Source organism: Protopterus annectens, chromosome 13.part0, assembly GCF_019279795.1.
Source record: "Protopterus annectens isolate FY-2018-M chromosome 13.part0, PAN1.0, whole genome shotgun sequence".
Classification (NCBI taxonomy): domain Eukaryota; kingdom Metazoa; phylum Chordata; order Ceratodontiformes; family Protopteridae; genus Protopterus; species Protopterus annectens.
The window spans coordinates 1368698208-1368725883 of NC_056747.1; the positions used below are offsets into that span (position 1 = coordinate 1368698208).

The 27676-nt window shown below is 41.4% G+C and overlaps 1 protein-coding gene and 1 non-coding gene across 2 annotated transcripts in view; one reads left to right on the plus strand and one right to left on the minus strand.

Moving 5' to 3' along the window:
• SNF8 (SNF8 subunit of ESCRT-II) overlaps positions 1-10232 on the minus strand; it is a 362588-nt gene extending 352356 nt beyond the window's left edge. Inside the window, exons 1-2 of the mRNA XM_044055396.1 lie at positions 10023-10232; positions 1168-1218 (exon numbers count right to left, since the gene is read on the minus strand). Coding sequence (XP_043911331.1) covers positions 1168-1218; positions 10023-10076 — 105 coding nt within the window. The 5' untranslated portion in view covers positions 10077-10232. The remainder of the gene's footprint in view (positions 1-1167; positions 1219-10022) is intronic.
• Positions 10233-10475: 243 nt separating this feature from the next.
• TRNAG-UCC lies at positions 10476-10547 on the plus strand. Its single transcript has one exon. It is a non-coding gene; the product is annotated as a tRNA-Gly (tRNA).
• Positions 10548-27676: the final 17129 nt, after the last annotated feature.

A 27676-nucleotide genomic window follows, 5' to 3' on the forward strand; every position in this document is an offset into this window, starting at 1 on the left:
CCCCCAAAACAAATAAATAAATGAAGTATTACTCCCCTGTGCCTGGAGTAGTTATGAACCCAGTCATTTATACATTACTACTCTCCCCTGTGCCTGGAGTAGTTATGAACCCAGTCATTTATACATTACTACTCCCCTGTGCCTGGAGTAGTTATGAACCCAGTCATTTATACATTACTACTCCCCTGTGCCTGGAGTAGTTATGAACCCAGTCATTTATACATTACTACTCCCCTGTGCCTGGAGTAGTTATGAACCCAGTCATTTATACATTACTACTCCCCTGTGCCTGGAGTAGTTATGAACCCAGTCATTTATACATTACTACTCCCCTGTGCCTGGAGTAGTTATGAACCCAGTCATTTATACATTACTACTGCCCTGTGCCTGGAGTAGTTATGAACCCAGTCATTTATACATTACTACTCCCCTGTGCCTGGAGTAGTTATGAACCCAGTCATTTATACATTACTACTGCCCTGTGCCTGGAGTAGTTATGAACCCAGTCATTTATACATTACTACTCCCCTGTGCCTGGAGTAGTTATGAACCCAGTCATTTATACATTACTACTCCCCTGTGCCTGGAGTAGTTATGAACCCAGTCATTTATACATTACTACTCCCCTGTGCCTGGAGTAGTTATGAACCCAGTCATTTATACATTACTACTCCCCTGGCTGGAGTAGTTGTGAACCCAGCCATTTATACATTACTACTCCCTGTGCCTGGAGTAGTTATGAACCCAGTCATTTATACATTACTACTCCCCTGTGCCTGCAGTAGTTATGAACCCAGTCATTTATACATTACTACTCCCCTGTGCCTGCAGTAGTTATGAACCCAGTCATTTATACATTACTACTGCTTTGTGCCTGCAGTAGTTATGAACCCAGTCATTTATACATTATTACTGCTTTGTGCCTGCAGTAGTTATGAACCCAGCCATTTATACATTATTACTGCTTTGTGCCTGCAGTAGTTATGAACCCAGTCATTTATACATTATTACTGCTCTGTGCCTGCAGTAGTTATGAACCCAGTCATTTATACATTATTACTCTTCTGTGCCTGCAGTAGTTATGAACCCAGTCATTTATACATTATTACTCCTCTGTGCCTGCGGTACATATGAACCTACTCATTTACACATTACTGAAAGGCTTACCTGAGCCAGCTGGTCCTCTGCCAGAAACGTCCCTCTTTCCTTATATTTTGCCTAAAAGACAGAAAAAAAAATCTAGGATTACACCGTGAACAAATTTAAGATGATGACCTTACTCACATGACACAATCCCAGAACTCCACACGATTTCATCTTATAAATAAAATCTATCTTGTCCCAAAACTCGCTTCAAATTGTAAAGATCTTCATAGCTTACAAGATGAAATTCCTTACAGTCCTATGCAACTCTGATGCCAATGACTTGATAGCCTGATCAACATTTATATGAATCTGTATGCACAGCAAGGCCTGTACTCCACAACTGACTGAGGCATTGTACCACCCTCGATGTCCCTATTAGGGCGAGTCTGACCTGTGTGGCATGGGATCCTTGATGTCCCTGTTAAGGTGAGCCTAATCTGTAGTGGGAGGTAAGATCTGGGCATCTGCCAGTCTCATTTTCTTGCATGTTCTAACTCCTTAGGCTGACCTTTCTGCAGAACCAAAGGTTCAGACGGAGATCCTACATAAAGGAAGATAAAGGCCTTGAGATTTCACCTATCAAGAATGCTTAAGGGTGGGAAAAACAGTAAATTGTATATGGAGTAGGGCCTTTGTTTTTCACAGTATAGGTCTGTGCACATGTTCAAATGTATTCTGTCCTTTTGTATATCATTTGTTCAAAGGCATAGTGTATACCAATTTTTACGTTTTGGAACATTTCTCCTTGGGCCGCTGCTGAAAAGTTCCAACCCAGACTTTCCCATTAAACAAATACAAATAAACATACACACAAACAAAGGTCATTTAGATACTGAACTGCTACGGAAAAGCTAACAAAATCAGAAGCTCCAAGCTTCGTTCAAAAACAAACCCACCATGCAAAACTGCAGCAATTACAAAAATTACTTTAACATCATATTGTGTTACCATTTCTGTTAGGAGGTGTGGCAGTGGAATGACAGTGAATGTCAAAAACCTCTGCCTGACAGCTTGTTTAGGCTGTGTAAGAATTTACCATTGGTGCATGCTTAAAGGAATGACAGTGGATGTCAAAAACCTCTGCCTGACAGCTCGTTTAGGCTGTGTAAGAATTTACCATTGGTGCACGCTTAAAGGAATGACAGTGGATGTCAAAAACCTCTGCCTGACAGCTCGTTTAGGCTGTGTAAGAATTTACCATTGGTGCACGCTTAAAGGAATGACAGTGGATGTCAAAACCTCTGCCTGACAGCTCGTTTAGGCTGTGTACCTAATTTACCATTGGTGCACGCAAAGGAATGACAGTGGATGTCAAAACCTCTGCCTGACAGCTCGTTTAGGCTGTGTAAGAATTTACCATTGGTGCACGCTTAAAGGAATGACAGTGGATGTCAAAAACCTCTGCCTGACAGCTCGTTTAGGCTGTGTAAGAATTTACCATTGGTGCACGCTTAAAGGAATGACAGTGGATGTCAAAAACCTCTGCCTGACAGCTCGTTTAGGCTGTGTAAGAATTTACCATTGGTGCACGCTTAAAGGAATGACAGTGGATGTCAAAAACCTCTGCCTGACAGCTCGTTTAGGCTGTGTAAGAATTTACCATTGGTGCACGCTAAAGGAATGACAGTGGATGTCAAAAACCTCTGCCTGACAGCTCGTTTAGGCTGTGTAAGAATTTACCATTGGTGCACGCTTAAAGGAATGACAGTGGATGTCAAAACCTGTGCCTGACAGCCCGCTTAGGCTGTGTAAGAATTTACCATTGGTGCACGCTTAAAGGAATGACAGTGGATGTCAAAAACCTCTGCCTGACAGCTCGCTTAGGCTGTGTAAGAATTTACCATTGGTGCACGCTTAAAGGAATGACAGTGGATGTCAAAAACCTCTGCCTGACAGCTCGTTTAGGCTGTGTAAGAATTTACCATTGGTGCACGCTTAAAGGAATGACAGTGGATGTCAAAAACCTCTGCCTGACAGCTCGTTTAGGCTGTGTAAGAATTTACCATTGGTGCACGCTTAAAGGAATGACAGTGGATGTCAAAAACCTCTGCCTGACAGCTCGTTTAGGCTGTGTAAGAATTTACCATTGGTGCACGCTTAAAGGAATGACAGTGGATGTCAAAAACCTCTGCCTGACAGCTCGTTTAGGCTCTGTAAGAATTTACCATTGGTGCACGCTTAAAGGAATGACAGTGGATGTCAAAAACCTCTGCCTGACAGCTCGTTTAGGCTCTGTAAGAATTTACCATTGGTGCACGTTTAAAGGAATGACAGTGGATGTCAAAAACCTCTGCCTGACAGCTCGTTTAGGCTGTGTAACAAATTTACCATTGGTGCACGCTTAAAGGAATGACAGTGGATGTCAAAAACCTCTGCCTGACAGCTTGTTTAGGCTGTGTAAGAATTTACCATTGGTGCACGCTTAAAGGAATGACAGTGGATGTCAAAAACCTCTGCCTGACAGCTTGTTTAGGCTGTGTAAGAATTTACCATTGGTGCACGCTTAAAGGAATGACAGTGGATGTCAAAAACCTCTGCCTGACAGCTTGTTTAGGCTGTGTAAGAATTTACCATTGGTGCACGCTTAAAGGTTTGACAGTGGATGTCAAAAACCTCTGCCTGACAGCTTGTTTAGGCTGTGTAAGAATTTACCATTGGTGCACGCTTAAAAAAGAACATCGATTATTACGGTGGCACAGCGAATGATACTGAAATGCTATGAAAAACAAACAGAAAAAAATGAAAAATGGTACTCACTGAATACTTCATTAAAAACACGAAAGGTTAAAAATGATGCATGGATACTTTATCAGAACAAGGTAATAAATGATCCTAACACTATAAAAAATAAAAATCACAAAAAGTGCTTAATCATTTGTCTTTTTAAAAGTATTTGGTGAACTTTATTTTTTCAGTATCTTTTTTCATTGTTGTTCTTCATAACAGAACACAAAAGTGGCCTGAAGAACATTAGCGGTCAGCGGCTAAAGACATACAGAATAAACGGAACATAAACCAAGATTTTTGAGTTGCATTACATTTATGGACGCACAGATTAATGCCCCAAAATATGGATTTTCATTCATTCATTCTAATAGGTAGGTCCAATTTGGTTAAATGTTTTTTTTTCTTAAATTGTTTATTAGGTATCTTAATTTAAAGCTTTTCGCAGTGAGAATACATCGACACCAATGAATGTTCTACTACTACTGTTTACTACAACTGCTTGTACTGACAGTTAATGTTCGCCCAGGCAGAGCCTGAAAATGATCCAGCAAGATCTGTGGTCTATGTCGGTTAACAAAGAATGACTGAATGAAAAAATAAATAAATAAATATACACATCAGCAGAAAGAAAATATTTTTAAACCATGCCCCACCCAACAGGCAACAGCAGTACCTTTGGAAAGCTGTTGAGAAAAAAGTATTAGACGTATTATGGGATGCCTTCCTAAGAGACAATTTTTTTAATAACTAGAAAGATGCGAGATACATTAAAAGGAGATAAAGCCTGCTATCAAGTTGGACTTATGAAAGAGAATAAGCGTGTGTGCGGGAGTAGTGATCATGAATATACATTATATTTAATGTACATGCGAACGTTTTCATGCAGCAACAATTACGAAAAGGTCATTTAAGACATTTACAGATGCACAATGCTTTTTGATTCCATTTTATTACACTCTGTTATTAATGACCCTCTCCATAATAAATTCACAAGATGCCACAATGCTGCCTTTTAGGTCAATAACTTCAGCTGGTAATTCAAAAACAAAACTTATTGGTAGTGCATGTTAAGGGAAAGTTAAAAGACATGGGGATATCATACCGTCGTTTACCTAAACAAATCTTAGAAAATTTCTGATAAAAAGTAAAAACCTAAATACTGAACCCTTATTGGGAAAACTTTCATATGGTAACAACTGATAACATATCAATTAGCACAAATGATCTGTGAATATTTAAGTGGTAATGGTAGTTTTGACAATGATAGTATAGCTATGTAGCTTACTGAAATTTATTTTGGAGAATATTTTGTATTTAACAAAGAACAATGTTCAGGAAGAGAGAGATTTAAGGAAAGGTAGTAATTGAGCAGTTTATGGACTGTTGTACTGAATAACAGCTGTTGCAAAAAAAAAGAAAACATACATAACGCACAATGTATGTAAATAAAAAAAAAGTTTTTTTTTTTTTTTTTAATTACTGAAGGCGAGCCTGTATCGCAAAAGATTTTAATTCAGTAAATGATGTGATACTGGTGATCACCATGGTCTTTACTTCTAGCAAAGATTCCTTTTCCAAGATTTACAGCCAATTCTACTGAAAAATATTTTTTGAAAGCATGAATTATGTTCAATGAATACACATGCTGTTTTGATCTAAAAAGATTTTAAAAGGTCTACGTCTTTTAATTTATATGTCAGAAAAATATGTATTAATTTATGTTTAGTGCTTATTAGAAGCTAAAAGGGTTAACACGTTTCATTCTATTTTATGTACAGCTTAGTTTTGTATGAAACTATGAGATGCTTTCTGAAACTGCAAGATGCTCTCTGACCTAGTATTTGCTAGCACAGCAAAAATTCATGTTTATGCCTTTTGGAAATTTACTGAGAAGCAGGTGATTATCTGCTAGGTCAGGAAAATAATGAATAGAACAATACTGTTTTCTATAACGTTATTGAACTTGAACAATCAGCTCTATTTGTGTTATGAGAACATGCACAGCTGCAGAAAAAGATCGATATAGTTGAACAAAGACTGCTTGAAGAGATGAACTATAATCTGTACTTGCTTTGTGCTCGAATTAGCCATAGTACCTTGAATGGTAACATCACATAGTGAGAAGTTGTATCTAACCGGTGGTCTCCAAGGCCACGTTGCTTTTCTTAGGAAGTTTTTTCATAAACTTGATAGTGTCAGCAGAAAATCATGGACAAACAGCTGCTATGAAAAAATATTGTAAGAACTTGTGATTTGTTATGTCAGTTTAGTAGGCAATGTCTTGTAAGAATGTATAAGAATGGCTTCACTTCCTGATTCTAGTTAGACAAACTCTGTATTAGCACGTTTTTGTCTCCTTGCTGCAAGAATTAAAGTGCCTTAACCTGAACCTGCCGTGTATTGATCTTTTTGAAGTTGTTTTTTCCTTTGACATTATATCTACATAATTCTATTTTAAATAATCAGTCATCACATCTAATGCTGTTAAGGGTTAGTTTATTAGACTTTCTAGGCTGATTTCAGTTTTTTTAACTTGACCCAATGATGTATCACTGTGCCATTGCCTGGGCAGAAAGCTCTTAACCATTTGTACTTCCTCACTTATTCACAATTATACAATGACCCCCCCCCCATTAATATTCCAAAACGTGCAAGCTGATTGGCCAGTGTACCCACTGTAAATCCCACAATACACCAACGGAAAAAGGTCCGGTCGCCCGGACTTTTTTCCGTTGGTATAAAGTGCTAAAACGTGCCTACTGTAAATCCCACAATACACCAATGGAAAAAGGTCCGGTCACCCGGACTTTTTTCCGTTGGTATAAAGTGCTAAAAACATTTTTTTTTTGTTTAACAAATAAAGAAAAAACGGAGCAACAAAGACTTTCTTTTCTCCATTGCACTGCGTCCATTTCAAAGCACTGATGTACTGGGTATGCGCCAGTCTCATACGCATGCTCAGTACATCAAAACAAGGAAGAAGTGTACCACTACCAGCAGAACAGTAATGCGCCGTTATACAAAAACATTATTTAAAAAAAGTTGTTTTTTTTTCTTAAATAATGTCATTGTACAATAGCAATAACCGACTCCGTGGTTGTGGTATATTGAAATTTACCCAGGGTTGACTTTATTTAATTACACCAGCCGTGGGTAAATCTTCAATATACCACACCACGTCGTCAATTAGTGCTTGATTAACCACCACACCTAAACTCATACACAAGCCTTCAATATGCCCCTCCCTCTTCTCCTTATTGGACTTCATATCACCCTAACAAGCCAAGGAGACCCAAAAACACAATGATGCTGAAAAACCTAACCTTGAAGCTGGTCAAATGCTGTACTCTTTTACTGTCTCAAAACTATGCAGTGCCCTCCCACCTTCTATCAGAACAATCAGTAATCCTGCTCTCTTTAAGAAGTCTCTCAGATCACACCTCTCTTCTCTCTGGCAATGTACTTGTGCCAAAATAGTACCTCCTAACACCTTGATCCACTACTATATCCCTCTACAATATCACTGCTTAGGAGCTCTCTCTGACTTGCTGAATTCAACTGCTTATGCCTACAAAACTCCAACAAGTAACAATCAAAACTGTTACCCTACCTGACTAACTCCATCCTCACTGATCAAATTGTACACAGTGTTGATGTGTAATGTTTGTAAATAACTTGTACCATTGTGATTAATATTTATTTCCATGCATTGAGACTGTATATACACTATATATTGCGTTTTTTCTTGTATGTACTATTAATGTTATGTGGAGCTTTTCTCCCCGGGCCTCTACTGAAAAGGGGCTCATCTAGGCCCAGTAGACTTTCCCAGTTTACAAATGCAATAAATAATACTATGTTAATAAATATTACTACTAACAGACCTACAGAAGTTATTTATGCGTTTGCACTTTCTGCCACAAGGATACTTAAGGAATGTATGTTGTTAATGCCACAAACCTAAAGAAACATACTATTCATATCTTCCATCTATCCCAAGCTGTGCAACTAGCTAAAAAACTGTACTGCACAGTTTCCTTACATATTTTAGGCAGACACCACCTTAAGTGTATGGATTTCCTAGAGGTTACTAAAAGTTTCTGTCACATTCCTCCTCCACCTTCTTTTTTATTCAACACTATCGACACAACTGCTTTTCTCTGAGTTATCTCTATTCTCCATTATGTTCTTGTAGTTATGAGGTCTCCAAAACTACACACTTTCTAGGTAATGTCTTACAAACTATGTATAAATTAAAGGGTAGGAAATAACCAAGCAACCTGTTATGTCATTTATAGCTTATAATGATAATATATGCTTCTACATGAGATATTCATGCTGCAGTTCCTTCTCATCATTATATAGATCTACTGAAATATACTGATTAGTTCTGCAACCCACATGCACAATTTGCTCTGACAGGGTTGCACTAAACATTTCCTTGCATCAGTCAATTTGTTTTATTCCAGATAGTATTATAAATTGTATGGAATTCTCTCTCACTTACTATGACCCACTTTATGCAGTCCATTCCTGACAAAAAAAAAAAAACTACCATGGCAATACCCAGTCACTTTTCTCAATCTTCTGTTACTCTGCAAGCTTGCCCATTCTCAAGGACTTAATTTCTATACATGTTAACAGTTCAGCACAGAACATTTATAATAACAAACTTCATTAGTGAAGCCAAAACTCTTGTGGTCTACCTGGTTCAAAAGGGGTGGAGGTGGGAAGAACTAAAATCTGAGCTATGGGCAAATATGCTCCTTAACCCAGATACAAAGGGTTCTGTTCCAAACAGGGAATTCAGCACATCACAACCCTGTACATTCCATGTGCTTTTTGGTTTGCAACCACTACTTTGATAGTAATGCCTACTTGTGAACAATATGCATCAGTTTTGCACGTGAACCAAACCAAATCAACAAGTTATGGTGAAGCATCGAGGAGACCTGCATTCCAATCCCTAAAAAGTGATTTTAATTTTTGTTAGCTGCAGTAAATACTTCTAACATTTGCGGGATGTAATGCTGAATACCAGACACAGTATTCAAACAAGACATTGTGACATTTACCAGTTAGGGTACAGCACAAAGCAGTGGGTAGATTGCAATTACATTCAATCACACAGTGCCAACCACAACAAGTGTGATATATGAGATGTCTTTAGAAGTATAGGGCCACTACAACCTACCATTAACAGCTCAGGGCAAATGGCCTCGACCCATAACAGGAGGCACCCAGAAAGGTACAGCTATTGACACAGGCCAAGGGATACATCAACCAACACAAATCAAATAACAGGACAGCAAATGGTGTTGCCAAGGTCGGTATAATGTTAAAATAGTCTGTACAGGGTAAACAGACATATGCATCTCTTCAGAAGGAAGAGAACCGCAACAGCTGACACTGGACAGCACAGCCACTTGCGATGGCAGGGATCACACACATTAAAATTAAACATACATAACAGAAAAGTAGCCAGGAAATGCCATTCTTTCACAACTTCAGTCTTGCTCCTCTCTCCAAATCACGTTAAAATGCATAAATATCTACCGAATGTTGCCCCAATATAGTTTATAAACGAAGGCATTATTTTCAGCTGCCGCCTACGTAAAATAAAAAGTTTTAGATTAACGGTGCTATCTGTAAGCATGTTAACTTACAGATCTATATTTAAACATTAGTCTATAAAGATAACGTGTATACTGTAATGGGTATAAAGGTATGCCTGTCTACATCAATGAACAGGACAGGTGTACAACTGACTTTTGTTGTATAGCAGTGAGTAACTGAAGGGCAGGCCATACTATTTACCTACAAAAGTGCCTGGCAAGGATACAACAACCAGCACCCAGACCTACAAAGTGCCTGGCAAGGATACAACAACCAGCACCCAGACCTACAAAAGTGCCTGGCAAAGTAACAGGGGCATCAGAAGATACAACAACCACCACACAGAGAACGCACCAATATACACCAGTACAGTGGGATGCAACACGTACACCTCTTCAGGGTGAGCAGCACTACAGCAACGCAACCAAGCCACTAGGTCCCTGCAGATCAGCTGCCCCTTTACAAACCTACCCCCATCTCCAAGCTGTCCCCTCTTGTATGAGGTTCGGTTCGCATCACTATGGACTGCTTACCTCTGCCAGCTTCTTCTTGGCGATGGCTCCGGCACCAACCCCACGGCGGTGCATCCTCAGATAGCACTGGTGATTCTTTACTGGGAAAACCAGAACAACTACATTAACAAACTCGTAAATCCAAGTAATGCAACTTCGCCGTGTGACAACTAAACAACCACTAATACAAAACTAGTTTGAAAACCCGGAAACCTGCGTGATGACGTAACAACTTTGACACATGCGCCCCACTTCTCTTTTAGGATGTATGTTGTCAGATCGAGTGCGCTGTTGGAGGCGTCACATACAAATTATATGAAGCTGAGCAAGAATTTCAAGCTTCCGTAATCACAGTGGCAGTGTAAAATATCTGCTTGGTAATTTATGCCTAACCATAAATAATTTTTAATGAGCTGTAACAGTGACATTCGATGCAGTCTCTTTTCAAGGAAAATTTGTGGCGAATTTATATAAGCGTTGGTGGTATAGTGGTTAGCATAGCTGCCTTCCAAGCAGTTGACCCGGGTTCGATTCCCGGCCAACGCAAGAAATTTTTTTTCCCTTAATGAATAAAAAAAAAATGAAGTTGCTTTTGAAATAATTGCTAAAGTGGAAGCGCTTTCTTAAGAAAAAAAAAAATTGAAGTTGTTTTTGAAATAATTGCTAAAGAGGAAGCGCTTTTTGAAATATCCTTTAGATTCATAAGGTAAATAAAGTTAAAGTATTGTAGTGTTTGAAATTCATAAAAGTTTATCTGGCTGTTCAGCGTAACTCAGCATAACAAATCTAGACAAACTCAAAAATAATGGGGAGCAAAGATCCAAAAACTGGGGCAAATATAAATATTGCTCTTATAAACTTAGGAAGTAGTTGGAGTAAAACGTTTAGTATTACCATAAATTTTCTGAAGGGCAGTTAAGTCAGAAACTCAAATGTCTGTCACTGTCAATCCTCAATGATTTGCTAGAAAACCACAAATTTTATGATGAGGAGGAATTGAAATAATATGGTAAAAATTTGGACATTCTGCATCTCAACATTTGATAGGTATAGGTTCATAGGTTCATACTAGGCTATCTGCCCTAGGGCGTTTATAAGCCTAGCCAGAGTGTGTTTGGCTTTTGCCACCCATTTTAAATTAATTTTGCTATGCCCTTTTTCGAGGTTAGTATACTGTGCCTCTGTCTAACAGTGACACAGAAGTGATACCCGGGGTAAACCTACGATCTCCCATCCACTCATCAAGATTCCTCTTGAAGAGAGTCAATGAGGGACTCTGCCTAACCTGGACTGGGATTTTATTCATAGTTTCATAGTTTCATAGTATAGTACTAGGCTATCTGCCCTGGGGCATTTGTAAGCCTAGCCATAGTGATGTGGCTTTTGCCACCCCATGAAATGGTACAAAAAATGTACAGAATAAATTTAGAATACTGTGCCTCTGTCTAGTAGTGACACAGTGAAGGTCCCCCTTATATAATAGAATTAGTTTACTGTGCCCCTGTCTAGTAGTGACACAGATGTAACCCCTGAGGTAAACTTATGATCTCCGATCCACTCATCAAGATTTCTCTTGAAAAGAGTCAGTGAGGGGCTCTGCCTAATACAAACTGGGATCCTGTTCTAAAGCATGGGAAGCCTCTGGGTTATGAATCTATCCCTCCAGCATGTCCTATTCCAGAGTGAAGGGAGCCTCTGGGTTATGAATCTGTCCCTCCAGCATGTCCTATTTATTTCAGTGCTGAGGTTCAAGTCTCTCGAGCACGTAGCTCGATGGGATTTGGATTTTCTGAGGTGCAGCATGTCCATTAATTCCGGGTTGGACATGGCTTTATACGTCAGGCACAGATCGCCTCTGAGCAGGCAATATGCCACTGAGTAGAGCTGGAGTTTCTTTAACCGGGCAGCATATGGCATTTGTTTGAGCCCTTTGATCCTCTTGGTGAGGTACTTTTGGGGTCTTTCCAGTTGCTGCAGGTGTCTGGTAAGGTACATACCAAAAGGGGCATTGTACTCAATTATGGGCCTGATGAGGGATGAGTAAAGAGGCACGATGACCTCCCCTGATCTAGATGTGAATCCCTTCATGATTAGGTGGGTATATAAAATGTTTTTCTAACCACTTTGGCCATGTGGTTGTCAAATGAGAGACTGCTATCAACTTGGGTCCCCAGGTCCCTAATTACTTCTTCTGTACTTAATGGATTACCACCTATGTGGTAATTTGTGGGCACTTTGTTTTTGCCAAAGGGGATGACTATACACTTTTTGGCGTTTAGCTTGAGGCCATGGCTCTGGCACCAGTTGTCTGTTTCTATGAGGCCCTTTTGGAGGATGCTTGTATCAGCTGGAGAGTCGATTATGGTGCCCAGTTTGCAGTCATCTGCAAACTTGGTCAGCCACAGTCCTTCCGTGTTGGCCTGTAGCTCCGAGAAATATATACCAAACAAGAGAGGTCCCAGGACTGAGCCTTGTGGGACGCCACTTCTAACTGGTTTGGAGTCTGACATGGCTCCAGCAATTCTAACCATGTGGGTTCTGTCCTTGAGCCAGTTTGCAACCCATCTAGTGACATAGGGGTTTATATTTAAGCTGGTGAGCTTATTTATAATGCCCGAGTGGGGTACTGTATTGAAGGCTTTTGCGAGGTCCAGGTAGGCTGTGTGGACCACCTTCCCCTTGTCAATGGCCTTGGTGACTGTTTCAAAGAAATCGCCTAGGTTTAAGAGGCAGGATCTGCCCTTAACAAAGCTGAACTGGGTAGGATCCAGTGTCTGTAGGTCCCCAATATCTTTATTTATGAGGTCCATGATGATCCTTTCCATAGCTTTGCAGACCAAGCTAGTCAGGCTTATGGGGCAATAGTTTCCAGGATCCGTTGAGGCACCACCTTTGTGGAGAGGGACCACTGTTGCTGTACGCCACTCTTTGGGTACATATCCTGTAGTAAGGCTGAGATTGAACAGTAGTTTTATGTTTGGGTTTAGCTCTTCTTGGAGTTCATGTAGGACGCATCCCGGGACACCGTCTGGTCCCATTGATGCTGTGTTTTTTGCTTTGGAGAGGGCGGCTCTTACCTGAGCATCTGAGATGTCAGGGGGGCAGCATTAACAGCCTGCATTTAAACTGAAACCTGTGTGCTGAGACAGCCTTACAAGACTATCTGCAAATATATAGAGCTGAGTATATTTTTCTGTATTATTCTATATTATAGAGCTAAATTGTTGCTTAGATATCTGTTGTCTTACTGTTCTGCAAATATACAGAGATCAGTATATATTTTCTGGGTTTTATAATTTGCACTGTGATTCCTCACATCTCTGTTGAAATGTGTCTTCCCCACTCCCCTCATTTTCTGCTTTGTCTTCAGCTGATATAACTAATTTTTATAGCTTGTGTGTTGTTTAACTCAAGGTTCCCTTAATGTGACCTGTTAATAACAGCCTGCATTTAAATTGAAACCTGTGTGCTGAGACAGCCTTACAAGACTATCTGCAAATATATAGAGCTGAGTATATTTTTCTGTATTATTCTGTATTATAGAGCTAAATTGTTGCTTAGATATCTGTTGTCTTACTGTTCTGCAAATATACAGAGATCAGTATATATTTTCTGGGTTTTATAATTTGCACTGTGATTCCTCACATCTCTGTTGAAACTGTCTTCCCCCCCCCCCCCTCATTTTCTGCTTTGTCTTCAGCTGATATAACTAGTTTTTATAGCTTGTGTGTTGTTTAACTCAAGGTTCCCTTAATGTGACCTGTTAATAACAGCCTGCATTTAAATTGAAACCTGTGTGCTGAGACAGCCTTACAAGACTATCTGCAAATATATAGAGCTGAGTATATTTTTCTGTATTATTCTGTATTATAGAGCTAAATTGTTGCTTAGATATCTGTTGTCTTACTGTTCTGCAAATATACAGAGATCAGTATATATTTTCTGGGTTTTATAATTTGCACTGTGATTCCTCACATCTCTGTTGAAACTGTCTTCCTCACCCCCTCCCTGTTCTTGGTTGTAGTTTAAATTTGGTGGCTTTTGCAGTGCCCGCCCAACTGTAGATTTGATCTAGGACACTCCCCCAGTCCCATCTCTTTACCGCATTCTACCTAATAAACCCTTTCTGCACTTGCTTTTAGTCCTTTTTAATTTACTTGCATTTTTTCAAACTGTGTGTGGACTAATATTGCTACATACTCAAGTGTGCCAGCTTGCACTGCATGTGAATTGTTTTTACTACTGTTTTTGCTACTTTTCTGAAAAAAAAATTGTAAGCCTGTTTCCTACCTTTCCTGTAATTAGTGTTCCAGATACAGATTTGCTGTATCCAGGACTGTTTGTAAGATTCTGAACCCCCCCCCAAGCCTTTCTGTGTTGGAAGGAAGCCTTCTAGCTTATCAGTGGGAGTGGTAAGCATTAGGTAACCTGTCTACCACATAAGGAGTGGTTCTGGCCCAGAATGTGTAGTTATTGGCCATTTGGGCGGTCTTCCATCTCTCTCAACTTTCTGATTTGAAGGCCTGCATTTGCACTTGTTTCTGTCCTATAACTCCTGGGCCCATCTCATTTGCTCATTCAAAAAAAAATGTATCTGCTTTTACTGTATTTGTGTTTCTTCCTACTTTATTTTGCTTTTGCGTCATCTTAAAAGTACTCAGTTGTATTTATTACTGCTTGGTGTAACTCATTCTAAGCCTTTTAGTTTAAGCACTTGGGCTTCAGACCAATTGTTTTACATTAAGAAGGTTTGTGGTCTGCACTGTAGTGGCAGAACAGGTAGCTTACATCCTTCTAAGTTGGGAACTGCTGACTGAGGGCTCAGTGTCTGTTATTCTAAAAGTGTATTAATTATGGTTTAAGCACTTGGGCTTCAGGCCAGTTATTTTACATTAAGAGTGTTCGTGGTCTGCACTCTTGTGGGAGGAGAGGCTGGACTCTGCCCTTCTGAGCTGGGAATTTCTGGTTAAAGGCTTATAGTGCCTGCATATTTGAACTGCTTCTTACTGAAATTGGTACACCTTGTTTGCTGTAGCATAGACTAGATCCAGGCCTGCTGAATCAAGCTTTGTTTGTATAACTTGAGCACTAATCCAGGCATTCTTTAAAGTATTCAATTGTATTTATTACTGCTTGGTAGTAACTTGATTAAAGTGTAGCTATCATTCTAAGTCTTTTGGATTAAGCACTTGGGCTTCAGACCAGTTGTTTTACATTAGGAAGGTTTGTGGCCTGCACTGTGGTGGCAGGACAGGTAGCTTACATCCTTCTAAGTTGGGAACTGCTGATTGATGGCTCAGTGTCTGTTATTCTAAAAGTGTATTAGTTCTGGTTTAAGCACTTGGGCTTCAGGCCAGTTATTTTACATTAAGAAGGTTCGTGGTCTGCACTCTTGTGGGAGGAGAGGCTGGACTCTGCCCTTCTGAGCTGGGAATTTCTGGTTAAAGGCTTATAGTGCCTGCATATTTGAACTGTTTCTTACTGAAATTGGTACACCTTGTTTGCTGTAGCATAGACTAGATCCAGGCCTGCTGAATCTAGCTTTGTTTGTATGCTTGTTGTTTGTTTGCTTGTTATTTCCCTGAAATGCTAATTCCACCTAAAACGCAGCTTTTCAGCACTTCTGTGGATCCCTAGTGATATCTGCATTGCTTACTGTACTTATTTCCTTGTTTCACTTGAAAGAAAGTTACTGTTTGTCATTTTTGCATTTAAGTTACCTGTAACACATTGCATTTAAGTTACCTGGCACTTGCTCACTAAAGCAATTATATAAGTCAGCACTAAAAATTAAAAGCACTACACCCTCACAAACTCCCCTTGAGTACCTTGTTCCCCACTGGCCCTTTTTTTCAATTATAAAGGAATTTCCAATACTATGCTAGCATGTCCAAAGGTCAGTTGTCAATCTCCTCTCTGGTCAAGCTGGTGAATCTGGGAATCTTGAGGCAATGTTACAACTGCCTCATGTACACAGACAACCCTCTCCTCCTCCCAACAAATTCCAACACATGTGAGAGATGCAACCATATAGCCAAACTGGAGGCTAAGCTCTCTCAACTCAGTACTGGCGTAACCAGTCAGGAGGAGAAGGAAACCACACTCACTACAATTCCAGTCTCACATAGACCTACCACGACAGCAAACCAAACACATAAACACACAAAAACATACTTGGAGGCTCTAAATAAAAATCTGCCTAAGCAGCAGAGACCTCCAAAGCAGACACTCAAGCAACCGCTACCCCAAAACAAAACACGTGCAACACATAGCTTACAAAGCCAGTGTGCCGAACAGTCACAGCCATTAAGGCTAAACAACACACCTGATACACTTGTAATAGGTGACTCTATCGTTAGGCACACTGACATCCCGCTCACCAGGCTGAACAAGGAGAAGGTCACGGTGAGCTGCCTGTCGGGCGCTAGTATCCGCCACATAACACAAGCACTCAGGTCACTCCAAGGCAAGTACAAATATGACTCAGTCATTGTTCATGCTGGTGTGAATGACCTGAGACGTACCTCCCTGGACTACATGAAAAGAGACATAGAGGAGCTCTCTGAGCATGTAGCCCAGGCCAGTATGACCCTGACCTTGAGTAGCATCTTACCCTCACCAAGAATGATGCCACAATATGAAGACAAGATGATCAATTTCAACAATTGGCTTAAGTATTGGTGTCATTCAAAGGGGATCCAATGCCTGTCAGCCTGGGATGACATGCTCGACAAGCCACGATGCTTCGCTAGGGACGGCTTGCACCTGTCACCCCTAGGCTTTCGGATATTGGCAAAGGCTCTTGCTACCCCCATAGTGCCTTTTTTAGGCAAGGCTCAAAAGACAAACCCACCTCCATAGGTATCACAAGGGATAAGAAACTAAGAGTAATGCTACTCAATGCCAGAAGTATAATCCTCAAGATGCATGCACTCAAAACTCTCCTTAGCATGGAGAACATGGATATCTGTGCAGTAACAGAAACCTGGTTCAAGGCTCCTGAAAACACCGCAGCACTACCAGGTTATACCTCATACCATGCTTTTCGGCCCCAAAACTTGGACCGAACCACAAAAGGAGGGGGAGTATCAATATTCGGCAAAGATACCCACACCTCCAGGTTGGTGGCACAGCACGAAGCATCAGAGACTATCCATGTACAACTAACAGTGGGTAAAACTGCCTTCCAGTTTATAGCCTGCTACAGACCACCCTCCCAAACCCAGGAACTCCACTCGGCCTTCCTGAGAACACTGGAAAATATGAAGGTCTCTCCAAACACCATTATATTGGGCGACTTCAACTACCCAGACATAGACTGGGAGCATTACTCTAGCTCCAACACCCTAGCCCAAAGGTTCCTAGAATTTATAAACTCAAATGCTATGGAACAACTTGTTACCACTCCCACAAGAGGGGAAAATATACTGGACCTGATCATCACCAACATGGGGACTCTATGCTCCAGACCAGAAGTGTATCCCTCACTGGTAAGATCAGACCATAAACTAATCTCACTGGATATTCACATCCTGACCCCACCCCTGCCCAGAAAACCACAGTGAAAAACTTCTCTAAAGCAAATTTCACACTCCTCAAAACTGAGGTGGAATCCTTCAAAGCCCCCGGGCCTGTGGAAAATACGGCCCAGACCGCAGAATCCTTTATAAACGCATTCTATGAACACCTTCAGGAATGCATGGATCATGCAATCCCAAATAAAACCAAGACCCAATCCTCCAAAGGCAGACATCCTGTCTGATGGACCCCAGCCATAAACAAACTATACAATAGAAGGAGGAAGCTACTACATGATAGAGCAAAATCCCAAAAATGGAAGGCATCTCTGATCAGTATTAGCAAAAAACTACGGGCACTCATAAAATCATCTAAGGCCAGCTTCGAGAGAAAAAATTGCACAGGACACTAAGGATAATCACAAGGCTTTCTTTAGTTATGTTAGGAACCTGGGTGGGAATTCCCAGATATGCTCAGAATTAGTCCAAAATGACAAAAAATACACCAAACCCACAGACATTGCCAACATCCTAGCTGATAGGTTCAGCACAAACCCCCCCCCCCCCCCACCAAAAGGGCAAATATCTATCCCAGCAGAGTTCTGCCCCCTGACATCTCAGATGCTCAGGTAAGATGGTTCAGATAAAAACAAAAAATGAATGGAAATATGTCTGCTACTAGGACTAGCTGAAAATCCAGGAATGATGTCTTCAGGCAGGTGTGTCGATTAAAACACAATGGATGTGCAGCAACAAGTGCTGCTAGTTATGTCTCTGAGGTGTTGATGGGTGGGGAGATGTTGCTGCCCACTGACTGAGCTTCCACAGCAGCGTTATGTAGTGGGGTTTTAAGAATTATTTATTTGTTATTTGGTAACTGAGTAGGCTGGTGTGAATACCTTTTTTCAGCCACGACCCCAGCTCAGAGGCAATAAACATTGCAAGTTGTGACGTCCGTGCACTGGCCCAGCAATCAAGGAGCCTCAATCCTCACCACTAACACCAGTGAGGGGCGTCCATATAGGGGAAGGATAATAAATACACACACAGTAAAGTATAATTTCCCTTAAGAACACAGAGATCACAGTCAGTCTGGGGCTGGTTTCTCCATTTTTTCTCCAGGTCCCAGACTGACTGTGATCTTCCTGTGCTCTTAAGGGAGATTATACTTTACTGTGTGTGTATTTATTATCCTTCCCCTATATGGACGCCCCTCACTGGTGTTAGTCATGAGGACTGAGGCTCCTTGACTGCTGGGCCATTGCACGGGTGTCACATATTAATTGTTTAGCAGTGGTGGGATATCCACACCACATATTAATTGATTGGCAAATACTAATTGGCTTGTAGTGGTGTGGGTAGAGTGAATTCCTGTAGCTTGTGTACAGTGATCACTGAAGGTGTTTTGTACTCTAAATCAGCCATGCAGTGAATACTCAGAGCTCAGATCACAATTGTTTTATTTCTTTTGTTAGCTTAGTTAGTCAGGGAGAGCAGGCAGCATATCAGCAGAGGAGTACGGAAAATGGACAAGGAGCCAGCTGGCTGAGATGTGCCAGGCTATGGGATTGCTGCATGGAAACCTGATCAGCCCTGGTCACAGCTGCATCAGAAAACAGCAACAAGGAGGATGATTAGACTGGCAGTGGAGACGTACCACACTCAGATAATGGACAGCTCAACCTTTCTGCAGAGGACTTAAAAATCCATCTGGAGCTAAAGAGACTTGAGGTGGAGATCAGGCATTTGGAAATAGAAGCAGCTGAGAGTCTGAGGTGTCTAGAGAGTGAGAACAATGACAAACTGCTACGCCTGGAAGCTGAGGAAAAGGAGAGGCAGCATATAGGAGATGCTGATTCTTCGCCAGAGTCATGGAGGTAATGGGGAAGGGAGTATCTGGACCGCAGAAGCACAAAAGGTCAGTAAATTTCTTCCACACTTTAAAGAGGGGGATAATTTTGATAGTTTCATTCATATGTTTGAGAGGGTATGTAAACAGTATGATGTTGACCAAAGGCTCTGGGTATGGTTCCTGGCCCCCTTACTCCATGGTAAACTGCAACTGTGTTGTCTAAAATGTCTGATGTTGACTGTTATACTTACACTGTTGTTAAGAATTACTTGTTAGAATGTTTTAAGCTAACACCTGAAATCTATAGGAAAAAGTTTTGTGAGCATAGACGCAAGGCAGATGAATGTGTGCCTGAATATGTTGCTGAACTGAGCATTTGTTTTCATACGTGGGGGTGGGTGAGTGGATGTCAGGTCACCCCTTTTAAAGGGCTGGCAGACCTTTTGGTGAGGGAACAAGCCCTTAGCACTTTGCCTGAGGACATGGGGATCTGGTTAGCTGATAGACAGTGTGCTACTTCAGATGAGTTGGGGAAGAAGGGAGACCTATACCTAGCAAGCAGGGCATCTTTGCACAGGAAAGGGACCCCCAGTACTGCTCATGAGTCTAAAGGAACCCATGATGGGCAGCACAGACTGCCCCAACAGGATCTGCCAGTAGCAGGGGAAGCCACTAATCCATGTATACGTCCAGGACCTAGGGTTAAATGTTTTGAATGCAACCAGTGAGCCATGTGGCATACAGATGTCCACAGAGTCAAGATGGGGAACAAAAGGTGAGAGAGCCAGTAAGTGGGAAAGACAGAATGCCAGTAGTAGGTTGTCTTGGGACAGCAAGGGTACCAAACTACCACAAGAGGTTATATCCTATTGTAATGCATGGCAAAGAGGCCATTGCTAAGAGAGGCACAGCCTCTGACATAACCATTGTGTAGCCTGTAATGGTTACAGAGGAGCACTACTTATCTGGGAAGTCTACTTCAGTCAGAGCTTTAGGAGGGATCCCATTCCAAATACCTTTGGCTAGGGTTCAGCTTGACTGGGAGGGTGGAAAAGGAAGCCAGCAAGTAGGTGTGTTTGAGGATATCCCTACAGATGTCCTGATAGGGAATGATTTTGATAGTGCAGTACCATGCACTTATGCAGTTACACACAGTCAGGCTAGATAAGCATGTGGTCTGATAGCCTGGGGGAGACCCAGACAGACTGCATACTTGCAGCCAGGATTGGTGAGGTGGTTACTTCAGGGAGGGAGCTACCCTGTAGCAGTCAAACTGAAGGTGAGCCGCAGCTGGGTACTGATGTTCCATTGGACAGAGTGACTGCAAAGGTAGAGTTGAGCAGTAGTACCCAGGCTGACAGTGGGCCACCACTGTCAAAGGATGCCAGACTTCCTGTGGAAGGGGAGCTGGGAAGGGTTACAAAGAGAGAGCTGAGACAGGCTCAGCTATCAGACTCTACATTTCAAGGCCTGAGGCAGGTAGCTAGTGAGGCACCTGATTCTCAAGGGATGGGGGAATCTGTATACTGGAACAAAGGGTTGCTGTATAGAGAGTGAACCCCTGAGGGAGAGCTAGAAGGTGAGAGGGTACAGCAGTTGGTAGTACCTAGAGCCTACCATCTGGCACTTCTAGCCATAGCCCATGATATTCCCTTTGCAGGTCATAAGGGCATAAAACATACAAAGAGATGTATTATGCAGAACTTCTATTGGCCTGGAATTTCCAGAGATGTAACAGGGTACTGCAGGACCTGTGAGCAGTGCCAAAAGGTAGGCAAGGCAGGAGACAAGGTGAGAGCTCCTTTGATGCCTTTGCCTGTGATTGAGGAGCCATTTCAATGGGTAGCTATGGATATTGTGGGGCCTCTGAGTAGCCCAAGTTCCACAGGGAAAAAGTATATTCTAGTGGTAGTGGATTATGCTACACAATACCCTGAGGCAGTGGCTCTGTCCTCCATTGAGGCAGAAAAGGTGGCAAATGTTTTGTTAGAGATTTTCAGCAGGGTAGGTTTCCCAAAAGAAATACTGACTGATAAGGGTGCCAATTTCATGTCAGACCTACTGGCTTGTCTGTGGAAGTCCTGTTGGGTGAAGCACCTGAAGACCACCCCCTACCATCCCCAGACTAATGGTTTTGTTGAGAGGTTAAACTCTACAATCAAGTCCATGCTACAGGCATTTGCAGACCAATTTAAGAGGGAGTGGGACAAATATTTGCCCCATCTGTTGTTTGCTTAAAGAGAGGTTCCCCAAGAATCCATTGTTTTTTCACCCTTTGAGATGCTGTATGGGCATAGGGTGAGGGGACCTCTAGGTTTAATTTGAGATGAGTGGGAAGGTGAGTGTGAACCTCACAAGGAGTCTGTTGTGGCATCTGTCCTAACCCTCAGGACAAGGTTCAAGGAACTCATGCCTTGGCCCAGGAGAACCTGGCAGAAGTCCAACAACAGAAAACGGTATGGTATGACAGGAATGCTCAAGCTAGAGAGTATGCTGTGGGGCAGCAGATAATGGTTCTCATTCCTGTCAGACACAACAAACTGCAAGCAGCTTAGAAGGGTCCCTACAAGGTGGTAAGAAAGGTAAGTGATGTTAACTGCATGGTGGAACTGCTAGGCAGATGGCAGGGGCACAAATTGTACCATGTTAACATGATGAAAACCTACCATAATAGGGAAGCCCTTGTGCTGAGCATTTGCAGTGGATTGCAGGAGGAGTCTGAGGAAGATCTAGGGGCTGATCTCCTCAGTGAGGCTTAGACAGACACCTCAGTGGAAGGGGTAGCAATGTCCCAGCAGCTATCTCCTACCCAAGTTCGAGAAATCTGAGCAGTGTTATAGGAGTTTGGGGACGTTACCTAGGAAAATAATAGAAGTAGGAACTGCAAAATAACTCCAAATAGCAAAAACCTCAGCAGTAAACGATATGAACAGATTGCCACCACGAAGACCAGTCCAAAAACTTTATTGCAGTCCAAACGCCAAAATAAAGCACTCCAGAAAATAAACGCCTTAGTACAGAAAATACACCCTGCGTTTTCGTCAACTTCCTTGACTTCATCAGAACAACCAGTCCATCAATTACACCAGCTTTTATATATTCACATTCATCAATTAATGACCCCTTGATTAAAATCAATTAAAATTAAAGAAATATATTGCATCAGTGCTCTGAAATGGATGTCACTCCTTTTTACCACTCAATGCCATTCCATTTCTGAGCACTGATGCAATATATTTCTTTAAATTTTAATTGATTTTAATCAAGGGGTCATCAATTGATGAATGTGAATATATACAAGCTGGTGTAATTGATGGACTGGTTGTTCTGATGAAGTCAAGGAAGTTGACGAAAATGCAGGGTGTATTTTCTGTACTAAGGCGTTTATTTTCTGGAGTGCTTTATTTTGGCGTTTGGACTACAATAAAGTTTTTGGACTGGTCTTCGTGGTGGCGATCTGTTCATATCGTTTACTGCTGAGGTTTTTGCTATTTGACGTTACCTAGGAAACCAGAGTGCACCCACCTGGTGCAGCACCAGGTGGATACAGGACCACAGAGGCCTATTAGGCAGGGCTCTTATAGGGTGCCTGAGAGAATCATACAGTCTCTGAGGGAGGAGATACAGGAGATGTTGGAACTAGGGGTGATTCAGGAGTCCAACAGGCAGCACCAGGTTTTGTGTGGACTACAGGAAATTAAATAGTCACACAGAGTCTGATGCTTACCCCATGCCTAGGACAGATGAGGCCCTAGAGCAGCTGGGTGGGGCTAAGTATCTCACAACTATTAATCTTACCAATGGTTACTGGCAGGTGCCCTTGACTCCCAGTGCTAGAGAGAAGTCAGCCTTTGTGACTCATTTTGGCTTCTATGAGTTCACAAAGATGCCCTTTGTAATGAAAAATGCCCCCCATCGACTTTCCAGAGGCTGGTAGATCATATCCTAGCAGGTGCTTACCTAGATGATATTGCCATCTATGGCCATTCCTGGCAAGAGCACCTTCAGCATATCAGGGAGGTGCTGGGCAGACTACAGAGGACAGGGTTGACCATTAAGCCGAGCAAATGTCAGGTGGGTATGGCAGAAGTTTCCTACCTTGGATATAGATTGGGGAGTGGAAGCCATTCAGGCATGGCCTACACCTGTTACCAAAAAGCAGGTGAGGGCATTCTTAGGGACAGCAGGGTACTATAGAAATATTGTCCCCAGTTATAGTACCATAGCTGCTCCCCCTCACAGACCTGACAAGGAAGAACAGGCCAGATAAGGTAGTGTGGACCCCAGCATGTGAGCAGGCATTCCAGGACCTTAAGGAAGCTTTGTGAGGACCCCCTGTGTTAGCCAGTCCAGATTACAGAAAATAATTTGTTGCACAGGTGGATGCTTTGAACCATGGGGTGGGGGCTGTACTTAGCCAGATTTCTTCAGAGGGAGAAGAGCACCCAGTGGTTTATCTCAGTCATAGGCTCCAACCCAGGGAGGAATACTATGCAGTTATAGAAAAGGAATGTCTAGCTATAGTGTGGGCACTGCAGAAACTTCAGCCTTATCTGTATGGAAGACATTTCACTGTGGTGACAGATCACAATCCCCTAACATGGTTAAACAAAGCCAGCCAGCAATATGCCAAGTTGCTAAGATGGAGCCTAGGGTTGCAAGCATATATGTCAGTGCAGCACCGCAATGTGATTAGCAATGCAAACACAGATAGGCTGTCAAGACAGGGAATGGGGTAAGGTATACTCAGATAGACCTAACCCTCTCAAGCAACATTTATTTTATTTATTTATTTATTTATTTATTTGCAGTTGGTTTACCAGGATAGTCCATTGGGCCAAAAAGAACCCATTTTCAATGGAGTCCTGGGGAGAAAAGCAACAAAAAACAGACAGATTAGGTACATACAAAGATTACTAATAAAAATTATACAAAAGTAAAAGATAAAACATTTAAGCTCAAAATTCATGAAGCATTCAAAACAATACAATATAATGAGGGTTAATGTGAAGTAAATATGCGGAGACAGTGACGTTGTTTTACAATAAAGAGTAGTTTTTCAGTAGGCACATAAGTTTTGTTAGGTAAAGTGAAGTATTATGAGTGTAAGAGAAGGGTAAGATATCATATATTTATGAGGGGTGGGAGCAAGAACATTCCCATTGGGACTTTAGATGTGTAGGAAGAAATTTTTTGAACATGTACAGGTTGGAGGTGGTGCGTATGGATGGTGGGAGTGAGTTCCAGAGACGGGCTAGGTTAAAGGATAGTAAGTGTTTGCCTGGGGGATGAGATGGTTTATGAACTTCTAGTAGGTCTTGATTGTTAGATCTTAAGACTCTATTTGGTAGGTGCATTTTAAAGGCAGAAGACAGGGAGGGACAAAGAGAGGGGTTGAGAATGAGCTTATGAGCTAAAGTCAGCTGTGTATATATGAGATGATTAGGTAGTTCAAGCCAATTTAGTTTTGGGAGAGAGGAACAGTGATGGGTGGATGATCTGTGGCTGTTAGCAAATTTGGCGATTTTATTATAGCAAGAAGAAAGCTGTTTTTTAGAGAGGTCTGAAGATTAGTCAGCAATGGAGCCCCATAGAGAAGGGAGGGGATAAGAAAGGAGGAAGCGAGAGTGATTTTGGAGGAGCTTGTAAGGTACTGATTCTGACGGTAGAGCATATCTAGTTTTTGATGGGGTTTTTTAATATTTAGTTATAGATGAGAATTGAAATTGAGCCGATTGTCAATTTGTACACCTAGTAACTTGGTTTCAGACACCAGTTCCAGGGGTGAGTTATCTTGGCTGGTAATCGAGAAGGTGTTTATGTCGAAGGAAGTAGTTTTAGAGGGGGTAAATACCATTAGCTTTGTTTTGGAGGCATTGAGTGCTAAGTGATTTATTTTCATCCAATGTTCAGTAATTGAAAAAGCTTCTTGAGTAAGTTTTGTTTAACCATGTTAGGGGATTGTGATCTGTCACCACAGTGAAATGTCTTCCATACAGATAAGGCTGAAGTTTCTGCAGTGCCCACACTATAGCTAGACATTCCTTTTCTATAACTGCATAGTATTCCTCCCTGGGTTGGAGCCTATGACTGAGATAAACCACTGGGTGCTCTTCTCCCTCTGAAGAAATCTGGCTAAGTACAGCCCCCACCCCATGGTTTCCCCCCCCACCCCACATTTCTCAAGGGTCACTTGGAAAACTAGCTTGAGTTCTCCGGGGGGGGGGATGTGTGAAGGCTGCCAGCCTAGCCAGATAGAATTTTGTAGATAATTCTGTCATTTGTAGATATTAATATAAGCAACAGGCTTGTTCTCTTAAATGGGGAAAAATGGTGTTAAATGTGGAACAGCAAAAATATGACAACAGTGCACTTTGCTGTAACAAAGCTGATAAGTCAATTCTTTGATGTCAAAACTTGGAGCCGATGTGTCTGGACGAAGGAATTCTGGCTATTGTCTTGAGACCAGAGTTAATTGCTAGTATTTGCATGTATAAATTGTTCTGGTGTTCTGACCAGCTGCAAAATCAAGGGATATTAACCTCTGAGAATCTGTTAGCCTGGAAACCAGAAAGAAATGATGTAATCTAAATTGAATCAGTGTTACTGTGTTATCAATTTAAGGACAGGAAGAATGAAAGCATTAAAGCATTTGTCTTGAGAACATCCAACATCACCAGCACTGCCTGTGTCTAGATGCAAGTAGGATTTTAGAACTGTGTTTTCTCTTAGAAATAGATAGGAATTAGGAAGATTAGACTAAGTGTTTTTCTGTGAAGTCAGAACTTTTTTATGGTATCATTTTAAGCATTTCTCTGTGATCTCTGAACTCTTGACTTGCACTGTGTAGAAAGAAGTATTGTCTTGTGTTTTTATTATTTATTATTAAATATTTTTAAACCTTTCAATTGTGGCTGTTTTGTGTAGAGATAATTTAAGCTCTAAGAGTACATTGCATGTATATAGTGATACTGTACCAAGTCACTCCAAGTAAGTCTTGACTGTTTGGTCGCACTTACCATTTGGATAATAATATTGCACAGTAATAATTGGACACCCTTCATAAGGGCCTTTGAGTAGCTGATAAATATTAGGTGGTGGCAGTGATTTCTACCGTATAATCTGGATAAAAGGGGCACTGATGGAGAACCTGTCCCAGCCTACACCAGGAGTATCTGTGTGGTAGTATAAACTCTTATCTCAAAGTGTGTGTGTGTCAGCTACTTGAGCAGGGACATGAAGCACTGGTTGGACAGAGAGAGTGCTGGAGGTTTTAGCTTGCCCATTAGGCTGAGATCTGGACACTATACCTGTGCCAGTGGGGAGTCTTATTGGGGACCTGAAGAGAAAGGGAGCGACCAGCCCCAAACTGACTGTGACCTCTGTGTGCTCCTAAGGGAAATTGTACTTTACTGGGTGTGCATTTATTATCCTTTCCCTATATGGACACCCCTCACTGGTGTTAGTGGTGAGGATTGAGGCTCCTTGACTGCTGAGCCATTCCACGGGCATCACACAAGTACACTTAAGATGTACACTACAAAATATGGTAAAGTGTTACAGTTACATAGTTGCAAAAGTTTAGAAAGTTCATAAACTGTTATACATATTTTCTTAAGCAGAATGCTATACATATACAGTTCTTATACATTTCTACTAAAGTAGCAATGTTTCAGGTTACACAGGTTACAAAACTGGTTACATGTAATTGCTTCTTAATTGTTTAAAATTGAATTTCTTTAAAATGGAAGAACAAAACTCAGATAGAAGTGAGTAAAAATAGAAACTATAGCGGTAGGCCTAGACACTAAAGAGAATACATGAGTGTGAATATAGGCGAAGGCTGCCAGCCTAGCCAGATAGAATTTTGCAGCTAATTCTGTCATTTGTAAATATTTATATAAGCCACAGGCTTGTTCTCTTAAATGGGAAAATGGTGGTAAATGTGGAACTGCAAAAATGTAGCAACAGTGCAGTCTGTTGTAACAAAGCTGATAAGTAAATTCTTTGATGTCAAAACTCAGAGCCGAGATGTCTAGATAAAGGCATTCTGCCTATTGTTTTGAGTCCACAGTTAATGGCTACAGTTTGCATGTATAATTTATTTTATTGTTCTGGCTTTCTGACCAGCTGCAATATCAAGGGCTATTGACCTCTGAGAGCCTGTTAGTCTGGGAACCAGAAAGAAATGATGCAATCTGAAATAAATCAGTGGTACTGTGTTATCAATTTAAGGACAGAAAGAATGAGAGCATTAGAGCATTTGTCCTGAGAACATCCAACTCATCATTCTGCCTGTGCTCTAT